This window comes from Chelonoidis abingdonii, chromosome 1 (genome assembly GCF_003597395.2).
Source record: "Chelonoidis abingdonii isolate Lonesome George chromosome 1, CheloAbing_2.0, whole genome shotgun sequence".
NCBI classification, from domain to species: Eukaryota; Metazoa; Chordata; order Testudines; family Testudinidae; genus Chelonoidis; species Chelonoidis abingdonii.
In genome coordinates this window covers 7,551,770-7,568,717 of record NC_133769.1, presented here as the reverse complement: position 1 = coordinate 7,568,717, position 16,948 = coordinate 7,551,770, and the positions used below count along the sequence as shown (strand labels likewise).

Here is a 16,948-nt window from a genome sequence, read left to right as displayed (position 1 = left end):
GTGTCACTGAGCAGCTGCCCTCCACCCCAGAGGCAGCTGTGTTCCAGCAACACCAGGTGTGTATAGAAAGTTGTAACTAAACGCATTGTAAGTTCCTTGAGAGAGGCGCCATGTTTTTGTTATATGTGAATGCACTGCACTTAGCAAAGTGGGGCCGCAATCCCTAATGAGGGCCTCTAAGTTCTCCCACTGCAAAGAATAATAATAATCAGTAATAATGGACGGCACATAGACTATAGCAAATAAAATTAGCATTAAACAGAGCAGCATGACAACATTTGTTCTCCTTTGAGTGCTGGACCCATGCCACACATACAATATTTCAGTCCCTAAGTATTTACAGGGAAGCAGGAAGGATGATCTTGTGAGTTAAGTGTCTGACTCAGAGCTGGGAGGTCCGGCCTCTGTTCCTAGCACTGCCATTCCCTCACTGTGTAATCTTAAACTGGGTGGGCCTCTGTTTCCCCATCTTTAAATTGGGATGATAATAATTACCTGCCTCCCAATGGCATATGACGCTTAACTCATTGGTGTTTGTAAAGTGCCTTGAGATCCTTCGCTGGGAGGAGGCAGTATGGAAGTGCAAAATATTTGTTGCATTGAAATATTGATTTCTTTCTCTCTTCTGTAAATAATGACTTACTGTATTTCCCTGTTTTCTTCTCCCACAGGTTACTCTGGCCAGGACTTTGACTGGGCAGATTATCAGAAGCAATGTGGAGCAGAGGCAGCTCCTCACTTTTGCTTTAGAAACGTAAGACTTATTCTCCCCTTTGTGATGGTGTTGATTGAAGCTTGTGCAAACCCACTTACTGCTCTGAACTAAGGGCCTGATCCAAAGCCTTCTGTGAAAAAGCATGTTCTTGTAGTTAAACCACTGGGAGACGGGAGCTCTGCTGCAGTCATCCTATGTGAGCCTAAATAACTCACTTAATCGTTCCATGCCTCAGTTTCCCCATCTGTAAAATGGGAGGAATAATACTTTCTTTAGCTGTCTTGCTTATTTAGATTCCATGCTCTCCAGGTCTCTTACTGTGTTTGTACAGCACCCAGCATGATGGGCCCTGATCTTTGTTGAGAACTGTAGGTGCTACCATGATTAAAATAATTAATAATACCGTACAAGCCCATTGAGGTCTGTGGAAAGACTCCTATTGATTTCGTGGGGCTGTTTTGCTCATTGGAGTGTTTCTCTAGATTCTGGGTTTTGTTTTGAACACAGGGCACTAAAAGGCTAAGTGAAGTCATCAAAGTATAAGTAAGCAGGACATTGATTGAGCAAAGTGGAAGCTCCACCATTTGGGAGTGTTTGAGTTTCCCTAATACAGCAGGAGTTGTGTGTGAGTGTGCTATGCATCATGACACTGCAGGCTCATAAAAGCTTTGGAAACTATGAGTAGCTGGGCTGTTCTTAGGAATGGAGCTATGCATCTAGGAATCTTAATGTATAAAAGTCCGCCACTCATTAAGCAAAGCATTGACCTTCTGTCTTTTCAATGTTGAGCGCTGTTCTTGCCTGGTGTCCGTATGAGAAAATGATTGCCTTCTTCATCGGAGCATGGAACCCATCAGCAATTTGGGCCCAAAATTCTTTTGAAACTGTACAAAATAATACATTGTTTGAACCAGGTGGGCAGCTGATTCTTCGTGTTCACTTATGAGCAGTCGTTCATTGGCCAGAAGACGCACAAGCTATTCCCCCACCTGTCATTCCCCTGCTATGCTATTCTGGGAGAGAACCACTGTAGAGCAAAGTGCATGGTGGGCCTGGATTTCCCTGGGCAGCCTCTCTGCAGTCCCACCCACCGTGGAACTGTTGTGATGCACGGAACTGGATTACAGCCCAAGTGTTGTAGTGAGAAACAGACATTGCGGTCAGTGTCCCTTTGGCCAAACCTACTCTCTTCTGTTCTCTGTCCTTCTTTGTCCCTGCTACCGGCATGATGTGTACTGGAGATGGGCGCTGCAGGCTAGCAGGAGCGAGCCTAGGAGCAGCATGATGCTGCTACTCTTTCATGTGCATTGCGCACTTTTCCTGAGTTTGCAGTGCATCTTCCATCTTGTTAAACTGGCATTGCACAGTGGCATTGTGCTGCCAATGGAATGATCAGAGTTGGGAACCTTACATCACCCTTTGTACAGTGTGGCTTTTCTTATATGCCTGCAGCGTGACTGTATTTAAAGGTCCTCTGATGTTCATATTAGAATTCTTATAGGTGATCCTTCTTTCTTTCTTATTATGGTAGAGCTCAGAGGTCCCAAAGTCAGATCCAAACCCCATTAAAGGCACTGGAAAGACACCCATTGATATCAGTGGGTTTTGGATCAGGTCTCCCCTCGGGATTGGGAGTCCCCACATTGTCCTGCATTGTACTATCCTGTATGAAAGGAAAGCCCTGCCTGGCAGAATTTATAATCTAAAACACGGGAACCAATGGAGAGTGGGAGACAGGGATATGATAACGTGCAAATAAATGATCCTGGTGATGATTGTCACATTTTCTTTCCGTTTGTGTCTTTCTTCCCTTCTTTTTATCTGCCTTCCTTTTTTTTCTTTTCATTAGTCGCTGGAGCTGTGTTCACAATGCCAGCCATCCCGAGATTGTCCTCCAAAGATTAAATCAGTTCTAATAACTTTTTGTTTAAAACATTCATTGTACGAACGCGTCTGTTATTATTTGACTCCTGATAAAACAGTTCTCTACAGAGAACTGCCCACTCTCCATTGTCATCTGCCTGACATCCCTACCAGGCTGGTCCATTTGTTAGCATGCGAAGAGCGGCTCTTTGATGAAATGTTTATTACAAACTTGTTGTTTTTTTTAATCACACATCTTCCACCTAGCACAAGGAGAGGTGGCAGTGAAGTGGATACTTTGTAACCATTTCCCTTGGGGCTATTTAGCAAGCAGAGGTAGTTATGAAATGGATTGACCTGGCCAAATACTTCGGAAAATAAACTCCCAGCTAACTGTTTTGCCATTGATTCTTTATAAAATAGCCTCCGGCGCTGCATCACAACAAAAGGAGCCAGGCTGACACTAGATGGTGTTTCCTTGTTAGCTGGCATAAAAAACATTTCAACAAACTCACTCAGATGTTTTGTAAACATGGCCCGTTAGCTGTTATTAGAAGCGGGAAGCCTGTCTGAGTGTTGGGTGTGACTTTGAATAGTCCAAGTGATAAGGAGAGCATGGAAAAAGCTCCTGTGTGCAATTCATTTTTGCAAGAAATCTTAATGAAATAAAGGCCTCATCCTGCAGCCTTTAGTCACATGGGGAGCCCCAGGGAAGTTAATGACGATGCTCAATGGCTCTGTCTTGATGAGGAAAAGAGATCGAGTTTAGGTTGGACTTAACCAGAACATGTTAACTAAGCCTGACCGAAAGGTGTCCATTTTTCCTCATCAAGATGAAAGCCATTGTCCCATGGCTCATGTGTAGGGGATGCCAGATGGAACCGAAGATTATCTTGGATTAATGGCAGTTATTAATAATCATGTTTATTACGGTGGTGTATAGGGACCAACCAAGTTCGAGGGCCCATTGTACTCGGGGCTGTACAAACACAGAGTAGCAGGCAGTCCCTGCCCCAAAGAGTTTGGAGTCTACGTAGACAAGACAGACACATCATAGAGGAAAGGATTATAAAACATAAGTAGAGTGAACAGTGTGATGGAGGCAAACGTTAGGTTAATTTCATCAAATGTTTGGAGGGAGTGGGGGTTAGTTAGGAGGGGGGTCTGCTAAATGGGAAAAAGGGTGTAGGGAAAGCGAACGCTGGGGACAGGGCAGGGGGAACGTACATGCGTGAGCAGAAGACTCTTGCGATGGGCATTTGGGAAAAGCTGACGCGTGTGGATTTGGGAATGTGAGGAGGTTTTATAGGGTCCTGGGGCTTCCATGGGAACCGAAAGTGGGAATCCTTCTTTGTTCTGTGAGGTGAGTGGCTGTTTTGGTGCTGGGGTTGTGAATGGTCTGCTGCTGTTGTGTGCATTGTTGCAAATTGTGATTTTAACTTTCTGCCCACATGCCTGTCTGTCTAGCTAAGGTCTTATATGGATCTCTGTCGCTGTGATCTATGAGTGCCTCACCAAATCATGACCAACCAGATCCTCAGCTGGTGTAAATCTCCGCTGAAGCGAACACAGCTACAGCCATTGATGTGAAGAGAGCTGAACTCGTTCGCACCAGCTGAGGATCTGGCCCAAAGGGGATGTGAACTCTTTGATTCAGTGTCTTTTCTCAGTTGAAATCAAAATTACACACAACACCTTGTGTTTAAAAAAAAAAAAAGTCAGGTTTCAATGTTAAGCACCCAAAACTTAGGAAATGCCAGAATGAAGGTTGCCCATGCAACCTTAGTTCACCCCCCTTGGGCATATGGATTATAATACATTCTTTAATAACATGATCACATCCTATTTTCTCCATGGGACCACTGCCTGGTTTGGTGCGCAGGATGGATGGTGCTCACTTAATGAGCAGCTGTTTTACTTGTTCAACATGTGGCCCCCATCCCTTATTTACTGCACGCAATTCATGCCCAATCTGAAGACAGAATGATTAATTGCCTCGTGGTCTTTCTATGGTGCACAGCGCTATAGTATCTGAATGCTTCATTCATGGATTTATTTTCATCATAACCCTGTGAAATGAGTGGGTATTATCCCTGTTTTACAGACGGGGAAACATAGACACCAACAGACAATGGTCGAAATTCCACTAATTTTGGGTACCTAATTTGAGACATCTATGAGTTGATTTTTCAGAGTACTCAGCAGTGGCTTCTGCAATACTGAGAGACCCCGGTAGCTGGTATCAAACCTGGGACCTCTGGAGCTAAATGCATGAGCTTCTACTGCATGAGCTAAAAGTCACATGGCCCTGAGCTAAGGCCATAGCAGACTCATCTAGCTCTAAGTCAGTGATTCCCAAAACTTTTTTCCTGGCGACCCCTTTCACATCTCCAGCCTCTAAGTGCGACACCCTGTATAAAATAAAAAATTTTTTTTATATATTTAACACCATTATAAATGCTGGAGGCAAAGCAGAGTTTGAGGTGGAGGCTGACAGTTTGCAACCCCCTATGTAATAACCTCGTGATCCCCTGAGGGGTCCTGACGTCAGTTTGAGAACCCCTGCTCTAAGTGTCACTAGAGGGGACAGAGCACCACACCCAGGAGGTGTGTGCATTACATACTTCCCCAAGCTCAGGAAGCGCATCCCAAGTTTTGGAGACTTCCCAGTTGATATTCCAGACAAACCCACACTTGTAACACCGACAGACCTGGTCACTGGGAACTGTGGAGCTACATGTTTTTTAGCTAAGGCTGTAGTAGACTGATTAATTTCTAAGTGGTCTCAGTGCCACTAGAGAGGACAGAGCACCACACCCAGGAGGTGTGTGGGTTACACTAGCATTTTATATGTTTGTTCCTGTTGACTTCAGCTGCAGCTGTGAGTGCTCCACACTTCTGCAAATCAGACCTCAGAGTCTGCCTGGTATCACATAGGAAGTCTGTGGCAGAGACAGGAATAGAATCCAGTTCTCCAGGAAAGCAGTCAATGGCCTTAATCATGAGACCATCTTTTCTCTTCCTGCAATCCCCTGCTTATTCACTGCACCTTTTAACTTCGGCAACAGATGAAGCAAAAGTTCCACAGGCAACATGCCTGCACTACACAAACCTGATTCATCCAGAGTAAGTCCATCCTGTGCACTGACTGAGTCAGAAAAACTAGTGTATGGTTGTGTAATTAAAGATAGTATCATAATGCAAATGCACGAAGGGGCCAAATTTAGGTTGCACAGGCAGCCGTGATTCTGGCATTTCCGAAATTTTGATGGCTTGATTTTGCACCCATGATAATGTTCTTTTAACATAGTTTTTTGTGTGTAATTTCCTAGCTTTTTAAAAAAGCAAAGTGCTCCCCCCCAGGGATTCTATCATGTGGTATCATATTGCCGCCCACATGGGTCATCAGCAGGGTTGGAAGCTTTAGATCTGCGCCACAGACCTCTGCCACTTGAGCTAACAGAGAAACTGATAGCAGTAGTAGGTTGTCATCCTGTGGAGGTGAGAGTTCCCTAGTGGGCACAGTTCCTCTATCTATTTCCCTACAAGCTAGATCCCATCTGCCCTCTGTCTTTCAACCATTCCCTGCCCTGTCTCTTCCCCATCCTTGGCTCTTGGCTCAGTCCCATTCTCCTCACCTAACCAATCTCAGTCTCCGCTCCACAGGCCTCTCATCCCCATCCCAGTCTCCTTGCCCAGCTAGTCATGAGCACACTATCCTGGATTCCCTGTCCAAGCCTCCCCAACATCACTCCTTCTCCCAGTCTCCTTGCCCAGCCAGTCCCAGTTCCCTCCTCATTCTATTTAGCTCCCTCATCTTTCCCCTGGCCCCCGCCTCCAGTCACCCACGTTCCCCATCCTCACTGACTCCCAGTGCCACTCTCCCTCTCTGGGCTTCTAGCCCAATCTCATTGTCCCAGCCCCTTGTCCCAGTCTGTTTACCCAGCTAGTTCCAGTCCCCCCCCGGCTCCTCACCAAATCTCTCTCCTGCTTTCCCCCTCCCTATGGGTTCCCAATCCCAGACTCCTTGCCTAGCCAATCCTATTCCTTCCCCCGCCCCCAGCCTTTTGTCAGATCTCAGTATTTCACTCACTCATTGGCTTCCAGTCCCCCTAGTTTCCTTCCTGGCTCCCAGTCTCCTTGCCCAGCCAGTCCCAGTCTCCTCCTCCTCAGCTCCCAGCCCATTTCCCTCTCCTCCCACTCCAGCTTTCAGTCCCAATCTCCTCCAGCCCCATCCCAAGTCTGGCTCTTGTCCTCTCTGCATTCAGTTGAAGTGGCTTCCTCTTCCCTGGTGCCTGGAGCAAGTGGGGCAGAGTGTGGGGAGGTGGAATGTCACGGACAGCACAGGAGAGACGTTTTCCCTGCTTCAGTTTCAGTTCCCAGGCAGAGACACAGGCCTGGCCTGGCCTGGAGCAGCTGGGAACTGCAATTGCAGGGAGTGTCCTTCTAGGCCCCCTGCAACTCCAGCTGGAGCATGCCCAGTGCAGGTGGAATCTTTGGGGAATTCATCTGCCAATCTCTAATGAGTCTCTACTGAGCATATGCTCATTGTGGCTTTTCAAAGGCTTATTAGTTGGCTGAATTTGGGCAGATTTTTAAGGGATGGCAAAAGGGACATCCCTGCCACAAAGGCTGCCACCTGCTAAATTTCAACTCCCTGTGCCAAAGCCTGGAGAAGCTAGAGCTTGTCAATGATAAAACCAGCAGAAATTTTTAACATGGACATATCCCTAGTCTTGTTCTCAGAAACAACTGAATCATTTTGGCTGAAATTTTCCAAAATATTCAGCATGATGCAAACACCCAGCATGGAAAATTTCAGCGCAAGCGATTAAAGTCTGGCAAACAACTGAACAACTGGGTCTTTTAATGGAAGTGCTGGGCAACCTTAATAATCAGCAGTGCTGCCAGCCCCACCTATAATAAAGTACACATAGAATAAAATCTTCAAATTTATTATATCATTCTGGATAACCCAAATCTTAGAAATACACTAGGATAGATCTTGGTGTTAATTAGCGTTGACAGATACATGCTTATTCTCAAAAGGCTGAAAAATTGGCAAGGGCCATATTCTCAGAGCTGTGTGGTATAGATGAGCCATTACAACTCATGGCCAGATCCTTATCTGATGTACATCAGCTGAACTCAACCTGTGTTCAGGTGACTGGAGCTACATCCATTTCCAGCAGCTAAGGATGTGTCACTCTGTACTGAACTAAGGACTTATCTACATGAATGTTTTAGTTTGTGGCAAGTGGGGTGTGAATCTAGCCTACAGTAGCCTTCTGTGGACTAACTGCCCACATGAACCCAGCTGATGCACATTAACAGACTGTTAATGGGCTTTGATCTAGTCCTATTTCAAAGAGGACTAGATCAAAGTGTACCTAGTACTGACTTGGACTCTAACTACATTCTATGGGTGGCATACCCGAGATCACTTATTCACTGGCGCTTTAAAACTCCCACACCCCAATCTGGCTCTATGCTGGTTACATAATAAGTATGTTTCTTGTGAACCTTGTAACCGATACTTGTAATGTCCCATAACTCAAGCCTGACCTCAGATGCAAAGTACCTTCCTTCTTAAACTTGTGTAAAACTGATTTTAAACATTAGCTTTAATAAATTTTTAAATCTATTTAAAAACAAACAAACAGTAGATTCACACCCCCAGTTTGACGTGAACTAATTGTTCTTGCAGACAAGCTCACAGTCAAACTGGGGAACTCTGTGAGTAAATGGGTGCACAGTTATCTAATTTGTACATGCAGATGGAGGGTTTGCTCTGGAAGTTTGGTTCTGGGAACACAGGAGTTACAAGACTGGATCAGACCCATAGTCCCTCTGGTCCAGTATCCTGTCTCTGACAGTGGCCAGCACTAGATGCTTCAGAAGAAGGTTCAGAGACCCGCAATAGGCAAATGTGAGATAATCTGCCTCCCCCACCTACATCTCATTCTGGTCTCTGATAGTCAAAATTTGACTTAAGCCCAGAAGCACAAGATTGAATATCTCTTCCAGAAGTTGTCTGTATGATAATGCTGGATGTTGTTCATATGCATCTAAATCCCTTTTCGAATCTTGGTGAGTTCTTGGCCTAGGTGGTCCAAGACATCTCCTGTGTTCTCCATGGAAACCAAGGGAGAGTCTATTTAAAGCCATTCTGTGCTGTGGTGCAGTGTTTCAGTGTTGACGCTTGACCTCTTTCAGACATCCTTCAGCCGAGGCTTTACTAAGAACATGAAGCTGGAGGCTGTGAACCCCAGGAACCCTGCTGAAATATGCGTTGCTTCTATCACCTCAGTTAAAGGAAGGTTAATGTGGCTTCACCTGGAAGGTACGTTGAAATGACTGCAGTGTCATAGAGGCCTATTGTCTTTGTGTTACTGGGCAAGTTTATTCCAGCCCTCTCAATTGCTGTCCACCACCGTACATGCCTCGCAGCTCCCCGCCTCCTACACCTGCTTTTTTATATACAGTCAATAAGGACTAAATTATCTGATGATGTCCTTCTCCCTGCTCCCCCATGGACCAGAACACAGGGCTGCAGGACACTAGGTCACAGGGTCCTCTCCACCCACATGGCCAGTACCAACGAACACAATGTGGGGGGAAGTTTCCAAGGCAGCCTCCTCACAACTGCAGAAGCTGTCTCCAGAGCTTTGGCCTGCCAACGACATAACGAGATTTCTGCTGGCCTTGGAACTCTGCTCCAGTCCCGCCATGCACTCTCATAGCCCCCACCTTTCCACCTCCCTGACCCCTTTGCTTGACCTAATCAACCTCATTTCTTTCTCACCTTTCCCTGTCACTCCATTTCCTACGTGCATCCACCCACCTAACACCTGGGAACTAACCAGACTTGTGCCAGCCTTCCCCCTGGTCAGCTGCATGCATATAGCAGCCCTTTATCCCGCTCTTTGTCTGCCACTTCTCATTTTAGGCCGCACGCTCTTCCATGCGGGGACTGTCTGTAGCAAGCACCACCATCCTACAAGTAATAATGGCTCTGCAGTAGCGGTAACTAGTTGGGCTCACATTCATCTCAAAAGAGTTTCTTTTCCACTAATCCTCTCCTAAACTGAGATGCTGATGAGATAATTATGGACCGGAAACCCATACCTGCTTGGTGTGGCACTCTGTCCCCCTCTAGTGGCAGCTAGCATTTGATGAGCCTGCTACAGCCATGTGTTTTTTTAGATCAGGCAGTAGAGGCTCATGCATTAAGCTCTAGAGGTCCCAAGTTTGATCCCAGCCGCTGCTAACCAGCTTCTGCTGTTGTTATACAAACACTTACCTGAGTAGTTCTTTCTCCAGGGCAGCACTTGGGTGAATAAGGACTCCTGGAATGAGTACAGCTTTGCAGGACTGATGTTCAGAACACAGTGCTTGTCTTCCATGTGCCGTTAAAATTATTGTCAATGAATTACTGAAACAAGGGGAAGGATAGCTCAGTGGTTTGAGCATTGGCCTGCTAAACTCAGCATTGAGAGTTCAGTCCTTGAGGGGGCCATGTAGGGATCTGGGGCAAGAATCTGTCTGGGGATTGGTCCTGCTTTGAGCAGGGGGTTGGACTAGATGACCTCCTGAGGTCCCTTCCAACCCTGATATTCTACAAAGGAAGCAGAGATCTTAAATGTTCCTTGATTGGTGCTGAGATAATCTGGGGTTTCCATTAGGTGTATGTAACATTTTCTGTTGTCTGCGCATGATGTTGGTTCAGTGATCACCTGTAAATAGAAGCTGCAGGCCTGGAGTCCAAAATAAAGGCTGTAGCTCGATTTTTTCAGAGTGGGGTGTTAATCATAGTTTGGGCACCAAGCATGGACGTTTGTTAAAACCATGTGACAAAGAAAGAGAAATGTTTAGCTAATTACTGTACAGGATCTAATTCTGCTGCGCTTTTGCTCTGGACAATGAATAGTGCTTTGTACTTTTGTAGCACCTTTCTACTCCGATATCTCAGAGGGCTTGAAAATGTGCTGCACTGGTGGTCAGGATGGGGTAGAACATGGCAATTATTCAAGTGCGCAGCAACCCTCTGCAGTGATGTAGAAGAGGAAGTAAAGAAAGATACAATGTCTATTGACAAGTGCATGAGGAAGGGAGGTTGACATCATGTAATCACTTGGGACCTGATCCTGAGTGGAAGCAGAGACAAAGGTGCTAGGAAAAACCGGACAGGTGTGTATGAGCCACTCACTTTGGTGCGTTGCTTCTCCATCCAGGTAGATGGGTAGAGAAGCAACTCAGCACTCTAACCAATGGCTGCTGAGCAATTCATTTACATGTTTTGGATTAGGGCCCAGCACCCTCTGTCTCCATGCCCCAACCCACTGCTTTCTGGGCTGTGCACCCATAGGAGCAGAGCAGGCAAAGTGAGCTGTGCTCAGTATCTTGCACTTTTCATCACCATCTGTGTTTGCTGCATCTCACCACTGCACTCTTATGCATAGCACACCCTCCTCTGCGCACAGCACTAAAGGAACTGCCAGACGGGATCATCTAGTCCAGAATTCTGTCTCTGACTGTGGCCAGCACCAGGTGCTTCAGAGGAAGGTATAAGAACACCACAATAGGCAGATGAGGGATAATCTCCCCTTTGCATGGGTCTCATCTTGATCTCTAATAGATTGGTTTAAGCTCTGAAGCATGAGGTTTAATATCTCTTCCAAACTATTTATCAGCATAACTCTGAGTTGTCGTCTTATCCATATGTGTCCCATCCCTCCTTGAATCTTGCCATGGATCAAGCCCCTAGCTTGGAATTTGGCCATTACACTGGAGCTCAAAAGAGTGTACTAGGATAGTTACTGGTCACAAAAGGCCAGGATCCTGGTTTTATGTCGTAGCTGAAAGGTGCCACCTCATGCAGTATTGAGCTCCCATACACTGGGCTGGGGTGTTTGTTCAGTACAGACAGATTGCCGCTTCTGGAATAAAAACCGCCCCGCCTTGGAGGTATCTCACCCAGACGCCACCTAAGCCCAAGCTAATGTCAGAGTAGTCAGAAGGTGCTGTACTTACAGCTACTGGCTTCGTTGTCATGGCAGAACCCATGTGAGATCAGCCTAGTGCCTAGTGGTGTTTCATGGCAAAGGTAAAGGAAAAGGCTCTTTAAGAACTAATTTCATGGCCAGGTTTTGCTCTCAGAGACATGTGCAGCCTCCCACTGAAGGCAATGGGAATTGGGTTAGTGTATTTAAGGATGGAATCTATCCCTTTGTTTGCTTTCGGAGAATCCTGAACACATCTAAGGCCCTTTTGACGGTCCATTTGCCTGCCGTCACCGGCTCCTGTTAGATTTATGTTTCTGCAGCTCACCACTGGCACATTCCAGGAGGCCGAGGTGTGGCCAGTTGGTTACGGTGCCCGAACTGAAACAATCAAAAGGGCAGCCCCTAACCACACATACAAACTGAGTCCCAGGTGTCATGATTCCATAGAACTGATTTCTCAGGGGGTCTGATTCTGAAGGTCCCGTTCACACTTTGAAAGGTGCTGTACAATACAGAGCAAATATCTTATAAAGTATCAGACAGTAGCCATATTAGTCTGTATCCACAAAAACAACAAGGAGTCCGGTGGCACTTAAAGACTAACAGATTTATTTGGGCAAAGCTTTTGTGAGTAAAAAACCCATTTCTTCAAATGCGTGGAGTGAAAATTATAGATACAGGCATAAATATACTGGCACATGAAGAGAAGGGAGTTACCTTACAAGTGGAGAACCAGTGTTGACAAGGCCAATTCAGTCAGGGTGGAAAAAAAGTAGCATTTGAAAGTCACTGTGCAATGCAACAGTAAATATATTATGAAATAGCAACAGCATGAGCAGTCTGGCCTGAAGTCCGATCCGGTAGGTGCTCTGCTTTATAGCACTGGGAGCTCTTTGTTCCGAGAGCTTTCAGGATAGACTCCTTGATGTTGTGATTGCGTTGATACCACCCAGTCATGGTGTAGCTGTGCCTTTCTGTGATTGTGGTCAGGTGCCATTCAGCGTCTCAAGACATTAAGTAAATCCCAGAAGGACTGTATGATGTCACTATGGTACAGCATCCCCAAACTGATACTTAAAACCACGGATACTTCAATACAGGCAACCACAGGTTTATTCCAGTAACCCTCAAGAACTCTACTGGCCTGTTCATACTTCGCAAGTTAAAAACCAAGGATGGTGAGTGGTGCATCACAGGTGCTCAGTGTCATGGGGTCCTGAGCTTCTCCCCTCCTAGCAGAAGGTAGGGATGGGGAGAAATGGGAGTCAATCTCTGGCTGGGTTCAGGCACAGAGGGGTGTGGGATGTGTCTTGCAGAGATCAGGAGCAATGGAGGAAGCTGACCTGCATCTGCTTCTGTGCTGCAGAGCCTAGGAGCTCAGCTGGTGGAAAAGAGAGAAGGATGAAAGGATTTGCCCCTCACCCCCAAAGCCTCACATGCACTGGCGGATCAATATCCTGGTTAGTGCCTGGCTGGTTTATTTCTCAAAGCTGGGTTACAGTATCACTGGGTCATGTGACCCACTGGTGGTCCATAATCCTTTCCTGGTTGTTTGACCCTGTCACTGTGGGTTACCTGCCACTTGGTTTCACATGGCATCTTGTGATGTGTGGTGAGAAGTGCCCTCGTGGACTCAGGTAGACCCCTTAAAGTTGACAAAAACACGGACACATAACCCAAAGTGCCTCCGTCGTTGCACTGACAGCTTGCTGTAGAAGGGACAGTGAAGGCAGAGGCCATGTGGAGTTTAGAGAAAGTAGCATCACAGCATCGTGCTGTCATCAAGGCGATGTCAGTATCACTCTGATCGATCCCATTGTCAGTGTTTTATAACTCAATTGGTATCTAAATAGAAATTCTGTTTGACCAGAACCCTGGCAGGGAGGTTTTGGCTAAACATAAAATAGGCAGCACGTACCCTGTTCTTGCTACATCCCTGCTTCATGCCAAATGCTGCATAGCATGTGAGAGCCGATGAAATCATAGCTCAAAGTGGCACAGTCAGAAGCTGCATGACACAGATGAGAGACAATGGGGTGCAATGGATAGGGCACTAGAGCTGGACTCAGGAGATGTAGGTGCTATTCCCAGCAGTGCCACTGACTGGCTGTGTGACCCTGAGCAACTCACTTCACCTCTGCTTCCTTCCTTTTCCCTTGTAAGCTCTAGTGCAGGGATTGTCTCACTGTGGCTTTGTCACGCTCAAATTTTTTAACTCAAATTAATTGACTTGCCTTTAACTCAAATTAGCTACTGTGATTGTACATGCTAATGTGGACCCTCCACAAACCTTTGTTCCAAGGTTGTGGTTAAAACCTTGGCATAGCCACAACCTGTGTTTATATACAACACTGAGCCCAGCAGGGTCCTGGTCTCAGTTGGCCCCTTTAAGAGCTGCAGTAGTGTAAATAAAAAGTAGCATAGATTCATATTAAAGCCAAAGTTCAGTAAGGAATTCTAACATACGCATTGTTTCAAGTTATACACCTTGAGGTGCAACATTTCGGACTGAGTTTCTAACTGCTTATCCAAATCAGAAATCAGTTTTCCTTGAATCTAGCTTTGTTATCTGAAATTTATCTGCACACTAGAGCCCTGATCTAAAACCGATCCACTAGTTCTAGTCCACTATCCTTTCTCCAACCGTGGTCAGTACCAAATACTTCAGAGGAAGGTATGAGAACCTTGCAGAAGGCAGATGTGGGATAATCTGCCCCACACGAGGTCTCATCCTGTCTTCTAATACTCAGGGCTTGGCTTAAACCCTAAGTATATAAACCAACCAAAGCATATAATCAAGGTATTTCATAACACCAAACAGATCAAATGTTCCAGTTGTGTTCATAAAAATAACCTCCACCAACCCAGCACATGGTGAGTGTGTCTACACTAGAAATGGAGGTTAAATGCCAGCTTGAGGAGACAAACCATTCTAGCTCTAAAAATAGCAGCATAGCCTCAGCAGTGCAAGTGTTGGGAGGGGCAAACCTCCTGAATACCTAGCGTCTCCGATGGGTATGTGCTGGGGGCGGCTAGCCCTTCTCACCGACATGGCTGCAATCTATTTCTAGAACACTGGCTCGATCAGGGTTTGTACAGGTACATGGGAATTATATCTTCGGCTGTAGTGTAGACATACCTTGTAAGGAAATTCACTGAGCTCTGACATAGAGTAAGTCTCTCAGATGTGTAAAACGAAAGTAACATAGTGACTTTTATCTTTTTAGTGTAAATTTATTAAAATTTTGAAATAAAAAGTCACTTCAGTTCAAAGAACTGAATTTTTTCAGTTCAACTATCTTAAAGTTTTTTTTTACCCAAAAGTTTTTGAGTCAGGCGTTTCATCAACCCTGATGCTGTTTTGCAAACAGTTTTTGTTTCTATAACTCATTGTTTTTTTATTTAAAAAACAAAGTTTCATAACAAATTCCTGACCGGCTCTAATTACGAGCAAGATTATGATATCCCCTCGAAAAGCATCTTTCACCCTGGATTGTCCCACTGAAGCTTATGGTACTACTCATTGTAAGCAATGGCGTCACAGTCTGGTCCTAGGACAGTTACTGTTATAGTGAATAGCTAATGCTAAAGGAAGTTTTGGAAGGGACATAAACTTCATGCTTGAGCTAAGTCTGTAAGCGTTAGGGATTCAGATGGGACTTTGGTAGCTGCTGTCAGAGCTGGGAGATGGGCAGCCAGGTCTAGTGGTTAGCGACGTGGTTCAGGAGAGCAGTGTTCAGGTGACCAGGCAGGAGCCAGTCGAACTGACCTGGAGGGGATCAGGCACCATTCGGGTCACCAGAAGTCAGGCCAAGGTCAGGATACCGGGCATTAAGCAGGTCAGAGTCTGTAGCGCTGGGCAAGGGGTCCAAGCAGCAGGCAGATTGTGCCATTCCAGTTTTGCAGTTTGACAACGCAAACTGTCTGTAAAACAGGCTGCATAGTTAAGCCATGTCGAGTTAGACATAAGGGACCATTGCTGAATAAAACATGTTTCAGGCAGTAGCAAAACTCTGTAAATTTCATGGGGAGCATTTAATGACTGGCAGTATAGCTCATTCAACGCGGGAAAGATGCATAGGGCTGATATAAGATTGTGTGTGTGTATCCCATCGCTTTCTGCTACTTTATTACTCAGGATCTGCACTGTAAATTTTTACTGGTTCATTTTAGGTTTTAACACTGAAGCTTTCTTGTTTGCATTTATATAAGTAATAATGTATACTCTCTGCATAATATGTAAGGCTACACTAGGAATCTGGTGAAGTAAAAACCCCATGCTAGTAATTTTTGAGGGACGAACTAGGTTTATATTTTCAAGAATTGCTGCTGAAGTTGCAATAATGTAATATATTTAACGGGAGATGGAATTTTTCATTCTTCACGCATTCTACTTTTTTTCCTAATGTCTCCATTCGTGTGGCCATTTCTTGGGCCGTGAAGACAGTGGTGTAAAATGCATAAATCAGGCAAACAGAAATTGCAAACCAGCTGTTTCCAGTTTGTTATATGGCTCAAGCTACGTGCAGCAATAAGATGCGGGAAGTGCTGGTGGAGGTTATCAAATGCTCACGTAAAAACAGTACCACGTAAGCGTGGTTGGATGTATGTCTCTTTGTTACGTCAGTGTGGCAGGATGAGAAAATAAACATTTTGGTGCGTCCTTGCCATTCGGAGTGGCTACATTTGTAAATTTTTAGGATCAAACTTTAGTGTTGCACCTGTCATTGTAAGCAGAAAAAAGAAAATAACATTGGATCAGAACAGTAACACAGAGCAGCTGAAATAATGAAAGCAAAGGACGTTCTGGGTCATTTCGGTCACTATATTAGAACCTGCAGTGCTGGAACATGGGCCCAGGGAGGTTCTGGCCTGCTGGCACCTCTGTACCACCACAGGCGGCTTTTGCTTGGATCCCATAGGTGGACCCTGTGAGGCTGGGCTCAGCTGGATGTACCGCCCAGCAGGACTTGAGTGGCGGCCCCTCACAGTCCACTGATTGGCCAGTACCAGTACTTAAATCAGGACACCATGAAGGGAAGCTATCTGAGCAGCAGAAAGTCTGTCTCTGCTCCAGACTCTGCTTGTGATAGACCATAGACTTTAACGTCCCATCCTGGTTTGTCCTCGACTTTGCTATTTGATTGCTATCTGTAGCCTGGCACCTGACCCTGCCTGCCTCCTGGTGCCTGATTCTCAGTCTGTCCATGAGCTTGTCTCAGGCCCCGTCTACACTACACAGTTAAATCGATTTAAACAGCATTAAATCGATTTAACGCTGCACCCGTCCACACTACACCGCCCTGTAAATCGATTTAAAGGGCTCTTTAAATCGATTTCTGTACTCCATCAAAACCACAGGAGT

General features: G+C 45.6%; 1 protein-coding gene across 4 annotated transcripts in view; it reads left to right on the top strand.

Annotated features, from left to right (window-relative positions):
* The window catches only part of SFMBT2 (Scm like with four mbt domains 2), a 214,327-nt gene that overhangs the window by 143,866 nt on the left and 53,513 nt on the right, over positions 1 to 16,948 (top strand). For all 4 annotated transcript variants that reach the window (XM_032773318.2, XM_032773316.2, XM_075063858.1 and 1 more), the window contains 2 exons: positions 672 to 754; positions 8,795 to 8,921. In XM_032773318.2, coding sequence (XP_032629209.1) covers positions 672 to 754; positions 8,795 to 8,921 — 210 coding nt within the window. The remainder of the gene's footprint in view (positions 1 to 671; positions 755 to 8,794; positions 8,922 to 16,948) is intronic.